Source organism: Leuresthes tenuis, unplaced genomic scaffold (genome assembly GCF_036924035.1).
Source record: "Leuresthes tenuis unplaced genomic scaffold, fLeuTen1.0.hap1 SCAF_12, whole genome shotgun sequence".
NCBI lineage: Eukaryota > Metazoa > Chordata > Actinopteri > Atheriniformes > Atherinopsidae > Leuresthes > Leuresthes tenuis.
The window spans coordinates 29,893,935-29,906,735 of record NW_027325366.1 but is presented as its reverse complement, the minus strand read 5'-3'; the positions used below and the strand labels follow the sequence as shown (position 1 = coordinate 29,906,735).

The following is a 12,801-nucleotide window of genomic DNA, read 5'->3' as shown; positions in this document are numbered from 1 at the left end:
CTATAACTAAGGTGAATTATCCAGCTCTCAGGAACCAGCCGCCATACTTCATTCACAGGAATTCAGCAATGACAGCCCTCTCCCCATGGAGGAATAAACATGGAGTCCTCACTCACCACATCTCTCCACTCTCACACATCGGGACACATCTGCTGACTTCAACATATAGATATCAGCACTGTTCAAGGTGTGTGTTTATAGGTGTATTAATGATTGGAGTAACTGGAGTCCAGGAAGTTAAACTGCTCATTTTTGGAGTCAAAAAGTGTTCTGTCATTCTGCTCCATCTTAGATTAAGATGACTAAGAAGACTATTTAATGTTCCTTTTTTTCCTCTCAGAGCTGGAGAATGCTTTAGATCCCCATGAATCTGTCAAGTCTCTGCACAGACCTTGATAACATCTGCCGTCTGATGTCAACTGAATTATGTTTTCATGACACTTTTATGTTGACATTGTTTAGTCAACATAATCAAAAATGAGGAAGTATCTCCTGCTTGTCAAAGTAAAACTAAAGTTATGAGTTGTATGCTGTGAAGGATCTTTTTAGCAGCAGATGGCACATTATTGAAAGCTTTAAAAAAGCAAACAAAGAAAAATTACTTGGAAAATCAGCTACTAATTAATAGAAAATTACCCTGGATTGATAGTTAAGGCCCTTCTCTTTTGTTCAGCATACAAGGCTGTATTCCAAGGAGGTTACATGTTTGGTCCAACTTATTTGGACCTCTTGGACTTTTTGCTCTTATCAATGTTAGGATTCCAATGTGTAGTTTCTGAATAGGTTACATTGAGTTATACTGTGTTAACCAAAAAAAAAAAAAAAGTGTATTTCTTACATCTATATACCTTAAAATGCACACTAAATATGTTCAAACTATATAACTAAACACTTCTTCACTTATTACTTTGTGTTCGGTAGTTTGTGTGGGCTGAGCAGGAAATTGAGTTTCTCTTAGAACTTAATGAAACAACTCGAGAGTGAAGGGGATCTTTGTCCGAGTATTCTGCCAGCCGTACACTTACAAAGTGCCACTGTTGGGAAAACATAAGTGAGTGAGGCCTGATTTCCCTCAACACTCACTGTTTGATGAACAGTCAAGGCTGGTGCTGAAATGTTACTCAATATCTTTGAGGGATAAGAATAATGAAACCTCTTTCGGATTAGAGTCCAAATCGAAGCTGTTGACCAAACCATAAGGTCACGTTTGTGGAGTCTGAGACACTTGATGAATTGACATTTCAGCAGTGAGACAAACTCTAGTTTGGCCTAATCGGTGCCTTGTGGGTTTGATGTTGTGTATACTTTCAATCTATTCTGATCCTGAACCATGTGTGGGCCTTTGGTTCATCAGTTTAATTAGCAGGCGTTCCCGTTCAAACAGAGCTAATAACTTATTAGCATTAGTTAGCTGATCTGATCACATTTCTGATAAGTGCCACTGGTGGTGTGTACTGATTCATTCATATCACTGGAATGCTAGTGGCTAGAGTATTCACCCTCACAGAAGTGCACATGGACAGCTAAGGATATCACAAAGGACACAGTTCTTCTGAGTTCTTCTTATCGAGGGCTTTTTTTTGTGGCGGGCTGAAATTACCTTGTCATTTCTTAGGCTCTAATATGTGCCCTTTCCTGTGTTATTTATACTGTAATGGAACATTTCTTGAGTCTGCCATGCACGTATGATCTGTGTTCACACTTCTGCTGACATGCATTTAAAGTCTGAGCAAAGAGTTCAGAGATTTGCATGGAAACATATCATATTCACTAGAAAATAGTTTCTTAAAAGTCTCAAAGTACAGAATTATGTTGTACTGACACCATTTTTTAAATGTTTTTTCCATTCAGGGTTTTTTATCGAAGCATTCCAAGATGCAGAGGAGTGGCATTAAAGTTGGCCTCATCCATAACACTGTGATGTCATAAATAGTTCTTCAACAATGCATTGTTCTTGAATGAGACATCTAGCTGTTTATGCGACAACCGGCAACCTAACTGTTCTGCCTTCGTCACGGAAATCTGCCTTCACTGCATGCCAGAATTTCCAAATGTACTTATATTGCAAAGAAATAATGACATAAAGTATTTAATGATTTTGGGAAGAGTGAAGCTGAAATGAGACACTGCAGAAGTTTGACAAGTTACACTCACTGGGGGAAAATCCCTGTTCACAGTTGGAGACAAACTGCTCTGTTCCGGATGAAGTTGGGCGTGTATTCAGCAGTATCTGGTACTAAAAAACTTCCCATCAAACTCTCACAGTATCCTGATCTGAAAAGTGCAAAGTCTTCTTATATATGATATATGATTTTGCTTCTGACAGCAAAATGGGAAGATTCAGATGAACAGGGAATCCACTCACCTGGATAGTGATGTTTTCACCCAGTGACATCGGTTCAGAGAATCTGTTCAGCCTCAGGAGTCTTTCTGGTGTTTCTGCTCGAAAATGAGTATTTTTCTGTAATTACAAACTCTGTGTAAACCATCTTTGTATCGAAATAAAGCCAACACTTCTGAGACTTCATCAGAGCCGGCTCAAACCACGTTTCCCTCCCGTCCCTAGTACCAGATACAGAGACACGGAGCTAAAGATTAACCACCAACACCCATCTCATTGTTCATCGGGTGGGCTCATATGCTTTCACCAAGTGAGGATTAACGGGGACTCTGCTGCCACAGTTTACCAGATGGACTCCCTTTCCACCTCCCATTTGGGCACTTCTTTGGCAGATGCCGATACTGTGAACGTGTGTGTGTTACCGTGTAAAAACATTGGTAACTCTGTTAACTACTGGAGAGTTACTGGAATGTTTAATAAATGCGCTGCGCGTTTGTGATTTACATCTAATCTGTTTGGTTTCGTTAGAACAAACTTTACAGGAGTTTATGTGGTTATTTGAGCTGATCTGAGATCTGTCTATCAGGGTCCTCAGCAGACACAACCCCTGAGAGCAGAGAACATTGCTTTTTTAAAATGGTAAATACTTTATAATTGTTTTAATAATTCGTGTAACAAAACCAAATACAAACACAGTTATCCGCCTCTAAGTCGAACTGCAGGATGTTCACGTACTACTGATATGATATATGGGACTCTAACTGTCTTCTCATGCCAGCTCCATAGGAGGCAGTTTCATCTCTCTCTGCAGGGAAGACCAGATTTATGGATCTGAAACTGTATGCCTGTATATAACCTTTTCAAGCTCACGAGTCTGCAGCCACTGAGGAAGGTTATTGGTCATGAGAATTCAAACATTAATATGTAAACCAATCAACAAAAGTCTTAAAGAATGCATCAAACCAGTAACAGCTTAATAGTGCTGTTTACAAAACTGCATCAGACAATGTGCATAAGATTTTGTTGCACACAGTCCTCTGCTCATGGACAGCAGGTATTCCTCCTCCTATTTCCTGTCATCCATCCTGCCTGCCTCCTGCCGCTTAGTCATAAACTCACATAATATGTTTAGCAGTGCCTCAAGAATCTCACTACTGCTGCTCAAGGCCACTTAATATTATCAGCACAGTGAGGCTGTTATAGGCCATCGTAGGATAAGCAACACTGATGTAAAGTGATTGTAATGAAGTAGCATTTGTTGTTACACTACAGGCTTTTATTATATATGTGGTTTGTATATGTTATTTGTTTCCTCTGAAATCTGAAGAAGAAACCTACTTCATGTGTCCACAAATGAATCTCAACATTAAACTGGTGTGCATGACTCACTTAAGCCATTTCAATAGGGCTGTACAATATTAGAAGAACACACATTCTACAATATTCCAATGACGATGAAACAATATATGGTGCTAATCTCGGGTGTATTAATGAGGGCTGCATTCCACTTCTGCACCTGTTTATCCTAGTTAATTGTGGTATATGAACAAAAGTAGAACTTTCTTAAAGTGGAAAGCAGTCTGGGATATTGCTCTTGCACATGCTGATATTCCAGTAACTATAAATTTAACAGCAGCTACACTTTGCAATGCACCTGCAAACACCTTGAACACATTTGGCAATTACTTATTTAAACTTAATGCCTAAGAAAAAGTCATAACCCCCTGACAAAATACGTACTGTATTAAGATTAAAATAAATGTTTCCAACACCAATCAAATCTTCTTTTTTGATTAGTTAGGAAGCGGAAGTAACTTCTTAGACTGCTTTCATGATGGCAAGCCCCTACAATGAAGCTGCAATTTCTGTTTCAGTGTGGTACAAGGCTACATTGAGCTGTTTAAGGCATATAGTTCACCGAACGAGGAGCTTTTCTCATGTGACAGAGCAAAAATCACAGGTGCAAGTGTTTGAATTAATTTCAAACGCTTGATTAAAAGCAAGTTTTTTTTCAGTTTACTTGTGGAATCCTTTTCAGCTCCCTGCACAAGAGCGGTAACAGTGTTATTAATAATCAGCTTTGAAATTAAAAGATTTTTGCTGTCTCCATTAGTAAAAAAAAGTTGCATCGTATTGGTATAGTTTTTAGATGCGTGTCTTTGTATGTTGAGCGATCTTCAAGGCAAAGAGCTTCAGCCTATGAAACTTCAAAACTGTCAGAATGGGCTAAAGAACTAAGCTTTGAAGCTTTGAATTCATATTTTATTTTTCCACTGCATGTCACGTTAAGCCAACTTGCCAGAAAGTTTCTGGTTCTTCGAAATTCCACTCGGCCAAAAAACGTTTCTTCCTCCGGAGGAGCACTGCTTCAGAGATTGGGCTTAAGTTCCATTCTGTGAATAAATGAAATTCAATCTGTTACACGCATACATGCACATGCCAGCTGGAGTCAGGGACAGTCGGGGCAGACAAATTGACTTCCCAGTAAACTAAACTCCCTTGAACAAACCCTTAGAGAATAAATCTCATAGAATATATAATACTTATACACAGTAGACCAATCAAAAATGGGCCTCCTTCCTACTACCTCCTCTCTGCATCACTTTCTCTGTTTCTTCCTCCAGCTCTCCTTTCTAGCTCTTCTAGCTCTTATGTCTCATTGCTAAACCTTGTTGGTGCTAAACTGCCGTATATCAAATCCAGCATGACTCTGGGAAACGGCTCAAGTCCATATTTGCCCGTCTCTACAGCAAATAATGATTTGATCAGGTTTTGGGGTTTAGTATGAAACCCGTGCATAACTTGCTCCATGTGCTGTGTGTGTGAACGTAACCCATATGTGTGGGTAGGCTTACAGTAAAGACTGCTCAACAATGCCAAATGTTTCTGCTGAAAGTCTGTGTTTTCCATCTCACTCGTCCCGCATTTTTTTCTATGACATATACAGTAGTTTCTGGCCCATCATTTACAACTCTATGGGCTGAGCTCAGAACAAACCAGAGATATAGTATAATATTTGCAAATTCAGCGCAATGCAGTGCCAAACAACTGTGTAGAGTATGCAACATATATGTTGTCCTTTTTGTTCGTATTTCTGCTTAAATGATGCAGTTCTGAGAGCTATTTTTTTATCACTCTTGTTTGTGTTAAATATGTAGTCTATTCTCTCATTTGTTTTCGGTTTGATTATAAGGTTTTATTTGATATTGTTCTCTTGATCTGGGGCACTTTAGACGTATTACCAATAACATTTTGTAATAGCCAATGACGCATCCGTGTAAATTATGAAAATAAAAGTGTGTTATTGTAAATCTACAACAAGGCAAACAGAAATGTTATTATAAATTATTAGCTCGTAAAACACTGGCATTAGGCTTTAAATCTAGAATGCTTTTCCTGTGCAATTACCGGAGGCAGGAAACAGCCTGTCCTGTACCAGAAAGACTAAAACGAGCACAAAGAATTGTTAGTAAAAATGTTTCATTTTCGGTCCTGTTAAATAACCCTCATGAGGGGGCTCTGCATCTTCTGTCCATTCATCAGCGGGTGTCTCCGGAGCACATCACAGAAGGGTGGAGCTGTTGTGGCCCTGTGGGGTCAGAGATATACTGCCATGTGTGTTCACATAGTCAGACGGCTTCCTTTTCTGACATATACACTGGCCTTATGGGGCATGAGGCCAGTCTGGAAGTGTGGAAAACTGGAGAATTTACCAGCAGATATGGAGCAGGGGGTAGGGAAACCTTAAAGACTCGGACATACCAGGAAAAGTTCTTCTTTTCAAGTCATACATTGATGGTACTTTATAGAGATATTAATCATTATGAACATATTTTAGTATTGTTTTCCTTTAAGTGGCCGTAAATGGATGGTCTTCTTGTCATTATCTTGTGTATTTTTCATTTGTTCTTATCTTGTATAAACAAGGATGTCACTTATAATTATTTTGCATATCTAGAAGAGTTTTAATTTTCTCTCTCTCGGTTTCCTCTAATGGTTGTTGTTCCTTACTCCAGTCCTATTTCTGCAACTCAAGATGTGGTGAGAGTGTTTTTTGCCTTTTTCTTATTCAAATTCTGTCCCTGGACAAAACTGTCGCTGGTGTAAAGATTTTGTCTTAGAAGAAGTTTCCAAATACATCTTTCATGGCCTTTTTCATTGTATTTTCTTTTATTTATGCATCTTGGATTGATAACCCTCCCCTACAGACAGGCTTACAGTTTTATATACATTATAAAAGATATGACTAACTCTTCAAAAAAGATTCTGATACTGCAGATTTGCAGGCATGCAAACAAACACATGTACAGGTCAAAGCTCTGTAATAATCAAGCAAATATTGTTCTACAGAAAAGAATAGCTACAGTTAACAATTTGATTTGCGTAATTAATTTTTGGATTACGTTAAAGGGAGAATTAAACAAAGATAATCAAGTGATTTGTTGATTTTGTGTAACAGCTTCAATAAATTACAGACATAATATTTTGAAAGGTACTTTAATTTCACTTTCAAAACATGCCACGCCCTTACCACTCCACAGGAAGAAATTATGATTTTGTAACATTTCTTTGCTATTTTTCTTATCATTTACCATTTTTTTATTCTATTTATTCAAAGCCCATAAAGTGCAGACATTTTTAATGCTAACAAAACCTACAGAATCCTCTAGAAAAATGTGCATTCTCCTAATTATCTTTCCAGAACCTATAGACGATCTCCCGACAGATGTAGTGTTGAGTTGAGCCCAGTCCTCTACCAGAAAAGTAAAATGAGAGAGTAGATACAGAACACTTTAAAAAGTGTGTAGCCTCACAGGCTAGTGTTCTGCATTTCAGCTCATCGATGCATCCTTAGTGCCTGAGTCTTTTGTAAAACAAAGCTGCAACACTAAGGGCAACTATGCAAGCAAAGGCAAGGACACCAACGGCCACACCGAGCCCGACAGCAGAGTCATCTTCTGCTCCTGCAGCAAGGGGCTTTTCTTTGGATTCAGTGGAGTCAGCTTTGGTGATGATCTCTGGGGAGGTGATGGTGTAAGTGCTGGCTATGCCTGTAGCAGACGTGTCAAGGGCGCTCCTCTTCCTCCTTTTGTTGCACTGCTTGAAGGTACTGCAGGTGCTTATCTCACAGAGACGGGTGATGCAGTGGAGGAAATAGGTGGACATGGTCTCGTTCTGCTGCTCAATGAAGCGGAAGGCTGGGAACTTAAAGCGGGCAGACTGGCTGTCTCCGTTCTCAATCATGGTCGTGAAGCGGTCCTTGGAACAAGGGACAAAGAGGTTGAAGTAGCTGGAGTTGGTAGGTAGAGCAGAGACGGAGGCATAGCACCGGTCTAGCAGAACATGATACTGGCCCGTCAAGTTGGTGGCCTTGACCTCGACGTACACATCGGTCCTCAGTTCAATTCCCAGCTGTGGAATGGTCATCGGTGATGTGTAGTTGGCATCACTGAAGAGCTCCATGCTCAAGGTGCTGATGAAACTTCCATTGTTGTCTTTGATTGCAATGGAGGAGGACGACACATCGATCTGGGTGTTGTTAATTAGATACTCTAAGGGGTAGGCACAGGAGTAGAGGTACTTCAGCTCAGCGTTGTAAGTGATTGTGCCAGTTGTAAGATCGATGGACCGGACAACACCACTGATGTTTACGGTCTGGATGTTGGAAAAGTCAGCAAATGGCCCTGTCCCAGGTGCACTGGTGGTCCTGAATGTGCTTCCACAGGCATGGGTCATATTAAGTGGAAAGTTGAAGCGAGCAACAGGTGGAGTCACAGATTCATCGAGGGTTGCTCTGCAGACTGGGTCCATCATATGGTTCAGGATCAGGAGAGTCTCATTGTAGCCAGTATAGATGACTGGGCAGATTTGAATTGCCAGGGAAATGGATGAAGTACCACACTGCACTGCAATGTCAGTTATCTCTGGTCGTCTCGCCTCCGTCCCACAGTCACCTGCTGTGAGCTGACTACTTCTGGCTATCAAGGAGAGTAGAATTAAAAGAGTCTTCATCGTTGTTCTTCAGCTTTACCCTGAATGTTACGTTCGTTATGCTAAAACCTTGTCTCGACTGAAGGCTAGTAGGTCTTCTGAGTGTGTTTGGAGTCTTTAGGTTCGATTCAGTGGTCTTTATAGGAAACTGTGTCTTCTGGGATTGGTCCAAAACAAGGTCAAGCAGCTGCCTTTTTTTGAACAATTGCATTGTACTGGGAAGGAGAACTCCAGTCTGGACCATGTCCTAAGGGCAACAATTGAAACCTGAAGCATCTTGCTACCTTGAACACAAAGACAATGGGCTTGCTCCTTTGTAGACTATGCCTTAAAATATAGATTACCATGTCCCCCAGTACAGAGCCTTCATGAATTATTGGAACATAACACTGTATGTGGTGAATAACTGAATAATACATACAATGCTATGAAGGTTCTTTCATCCGGTTTGAGCCCCGCCAACTTAATGACCCAGTTTGATCATGGCAAGTAATGCCTGACTGAAATGAACCATAGAAGCATCACAATCAACATTTAAACAAATACTAAATAAAACATTTAAGCTACACATCTTTGAGTTTAGATTTAACTATACATTAAAGTAGGTATCGAAAGGGCAGACTTAATGAGATCTTGATGAAGAAAAAGAAATCAGCCAAACACAATTTAGCCTTCTGTTTTCCTCTTATTTATTTGTTAATTCTTTGAAATTATCACTGAATGGCATTCTTTATCAGGCAAAACTCACACCGTCATTTGGATTTTTGTTTTATTCAAACCAAAATTCATAAATATACATACATATGATCAAAGATTGCTGGTAATGGAGGAACACATAAATCAATGCCTGACTTTTCTCTCTGGCTTTAATTTACTAGCTGTTTTTATATAGTGCTTTCAAGCCATAGTTTTAGTTCTTTCTAGTGTTTTTGTGATTAAAAATGCATCAATCTTCGTGTGATAATGCTAATATTTGAAAATCCCTATACTTTACTGGGGAATAGAGCATTTTATGTCACATATGGGAAGTGTATCAGGCTATTATGCTGTGGCATAATATACTGTATAATTGTCATCTATTGTTGGTGGCATATATTCAGAGGCTACTGATGAAAGGACAAACTGATCCTGTGGTGTATTATGAAGGTAACTGAAACTAAGCAGCGTCAGTGGAGACAAAGACAGTAATTCTGACAAAGGTTCAATAGCACATCGGCGAACAACAAAGAAATCTATGACTGCCAAACTCGTGAAACTTCCATAAACAAGTGAGACCAAACCTAACTATAGACGAGGAGAACGAAAACCTATACATTACCTACAAACCTACATCACAAAGACATTGAAGGATAGAAAGGTCACTATCATTACGCAGAAAACCTTTTCAAGTCCTCACAGAACATTTTGTTCTTTGTCAACTCAACCTAAACAAAGCTGCAGGAGCCTTTTCTTTCTACTTAAATCTCATCTTTAAAGAACTATAAATGTGTCAATTGTTATGATTTATCAAAAGGTTTTGTGTTAAACACCAATATACTGGACTTATCACTACATCACTACATTTTAAATGTACAGTATATGTCAAAATATCTGTAACTGAGTAGAAAATGACCTGACCTCTAAAAGACATCAGTTAAGTTAAGGAGTTAGAAGAAGATTTTGTTCAAATAGAAGAGGGGAGTGGACATTTACCAAGATCTCAGACCTTAATTGCCTTTTTGGAGTTTGACTTGACATGTGATGCAAATATCAAAGCTCTAATTCTTTTAACTTTGCTCCATCACTCAGCAGCCATGGACTCCCTGCAGCAGCTGCCCTGGATCAGCTTATATCCAAATAGAGGGAGATAACAGTTAGGAAGCTGTTACCTCATTTTTCATGTAATTAAAGTTTATGTCCATAAGACCAACAAAACAGGACGGTTAGGTTGTTTTGTTTCACTGTGTGCAGTTACGCCGGCATTGATACAACCTTTTTAGAGAAGAAAACCTTTCGTATGTCTTCACCAGAATAATCCACTTTAGAATTATGCAAATAAATGTTTAAACAAGCTTGATGCATTTTTCATGACTTGTTCTATGGAACATTTCACTGGTTGGTAACTGCAGGCAAACGTATTGTTTTAAGGAGTAAATCAATTCAAATAAAGTGTATTTATATGGTGCCAATTCACAGCAAAGGTCATCTCAAGGCACTTTAAAGATTCAGGCCAATTCTAATCTATCCATCCATCCATTTTCTTGGGTCGCGGGGGATGGAGCCTATCCCAGCGGTCATTGGCCTGATGTAAACATCATTAAAAATCTGAGAATGTATATCAAAACAGCAGTAAATGGGTTAAAAAAAATCCCTGAAACAGAAACTGAAAAAACGCTAAGCAGCCTAAAAAAAGTGATTACAAACTGTTATGGTTGACAGGGTGAACAGATTGGTTCCCATATTTGACATGAATGCTGTGACATATTGATGAAAGATGGGGGGAAAATACTCATTTGGATTAAGAGTCAACACCCAAAAAGCATGTAGCTCACCATTTGTTGTACTTTGCCGTGAGGGAATTCCACTAATGACCTAGATTGTGATATTCCTGCCATAATAGGTTCCCTTTTACCTTTGTTTATGACCAGCGGTGACAGAGTGTAACAAACCTACTTTTGAAGAACAGATATTATATATGAATGAGACACTGAGATATTCAACAAAAGGGTTTGACCTTTATATGTCATGAATATTGCAAAAAATAGGCCTGTATTAAATGTTTTGGTTTAGAATCTAGAGACGTAAATGTCTTTACTGGAGCATCATAAAACAGATCAAATAAACATTTATTTGATCTGTTTTATGATGCTCCAAGCTGCAGGTTTATATATATATATATAGCTAAAAAGCTACCATTCATACACACATATCACTGTCTGCCTCATAATATAAGCTTGTTGTCCTAATTGATTAAATGTTTTATTTGTGATGATGATATCAGACAGGAAGTGAGAGGAAGGAGGAAAAACAGACTCTGACAAAGTCCTGCTGTGAATTTATTGCGGTGTAGAGATGGTGTTTGGGAGATGATGGGGTCACAAGTGTGGCTGGGGAGGGTCACCTGCTCTGCTGCTCGCTCACCTCCGCCCTGACTGTGCAGTTAAAACCATGTGATTGATGGTCTGAGCCCCCAAGTGCACCAGAGGGTCCGCAGTGTTGAGGAGTCGCAGAGGCGGAAACATGCAGAAAGAAGAAAAACGATGTGGGAATTCTGTTTGGAGGAAAAATACAACCCTCTGTCATTCTTTTACTGCGCAGGTCACGACCGAACGACCCACTGTTATGATTGGGCCTTATGGGTTATTTTGTCTAGCAGCTCACAGCAGCGAGGTGATGATAGCTTTTTGGGGCAGAGGAAGTAAAGTGATGTGGCATTCTATCAACAAGACTGTACAGAAAACATAAACTGAAAGTTAATTTGCTGCTCTGACCACAAACTCTATATTGTTGCATTGTAGATTGTGTATATCTTTAACATGTTATTTTAGTCAAGAAATTACTCCTAATAACTGTGAAGTGACTGTGCCTTTCTTACCCAGCCATCCATCAGTTTAGCTGGTGACATTACAGTGTTTTAGACTCATTTTAGAAATGCTTCTGTGCACCACATCTGGTGTGTCTAAATGATTTTTCTGTGTGCTATATAGTTTCACAGTGAAGACTTTAAACAGCATTAAAGAAAGGGTAATTAGCCAGTAGATTTGATAAACACAGTCCATATCTACACCTCTGGAGAACAGAATGATATTCGTTAAGAGCAACAAACATGATACAGCAGCAAATTGCATGAATCCGTGGTGTAAAAAGAGGGCACAGACACAATTTTGTCAGCAAATTAAACTGGTATTGTGAGGTATTTTTTCAGTGCAGATGGACAGACATGTAGTCCTTCAAAAAGACTTTAAGGAGCAAAGACTTTAAGGATGATCAAACGCTGATTGGCTGAACATCCAATTTCATAACTAAGAGAATGCGGTGCTTAAAGATAAAGTCATGTGAAAAAATTCAACATAGAGAGCCTTCAGAAGTATGTTCAGACTCTCAGATAAACGGACAAACAACTTTACTTTTGTCCCATCCGGACAAAAGTCCTGACAGATCATATGTTAGTCTCAAGATCAGGTCATACAAAAGCCTGTGGCTGAGAGCACAGCATTAAGCTGCTCCATCCAACCACCCCTCCTTCCCCTTATGAGGATTTTGTGGCTTATTAAATGAAAGAATTGAGAATGACGTTTGCTCTAATGTGGAAATGGTCATATGAGTTACATCTCCCTTCTGCTGCTTGTAGGGGAGGTACTTTACCGCTTTGAGGGGTATGAACAAAAGACCGATATATCCGTTTGAGTTGGAGGATTTGTTGCTTAATGGGCCGCTTTTCAGCTCCAGTTAGAGTAGTTTTGCCATCTGACAAAAAGTATATGTGAAAA

General features: G+C 39.3%; 1 protein-coding gene across 1 annotated transcript; it reads right to left on the bottom strand.

Moving 5' to 3' along the window:
* Nucleotides 1-7,066: 7,066 nt before the first annotated feature.
* LOC140319260 (zona pellucida-like domain-containing protein 1) lies at nucleotides 7,067-8,353 on the bottom strand. Its single transcript, XM_072396851.1, has one exon. It carries the CDS (start codon nucleotides 8,351-8,353, stop codon nucleotides 7,193-7,195), a length of 1,161 nt encoding a protein of 386 aa, XP_072252952.1. The 3' UTR covers nucleotides 7,067-7,192.
* Between the last annotated feature and the right edge of the window lie 4,448 nt (nucleotides 8,354-12,801).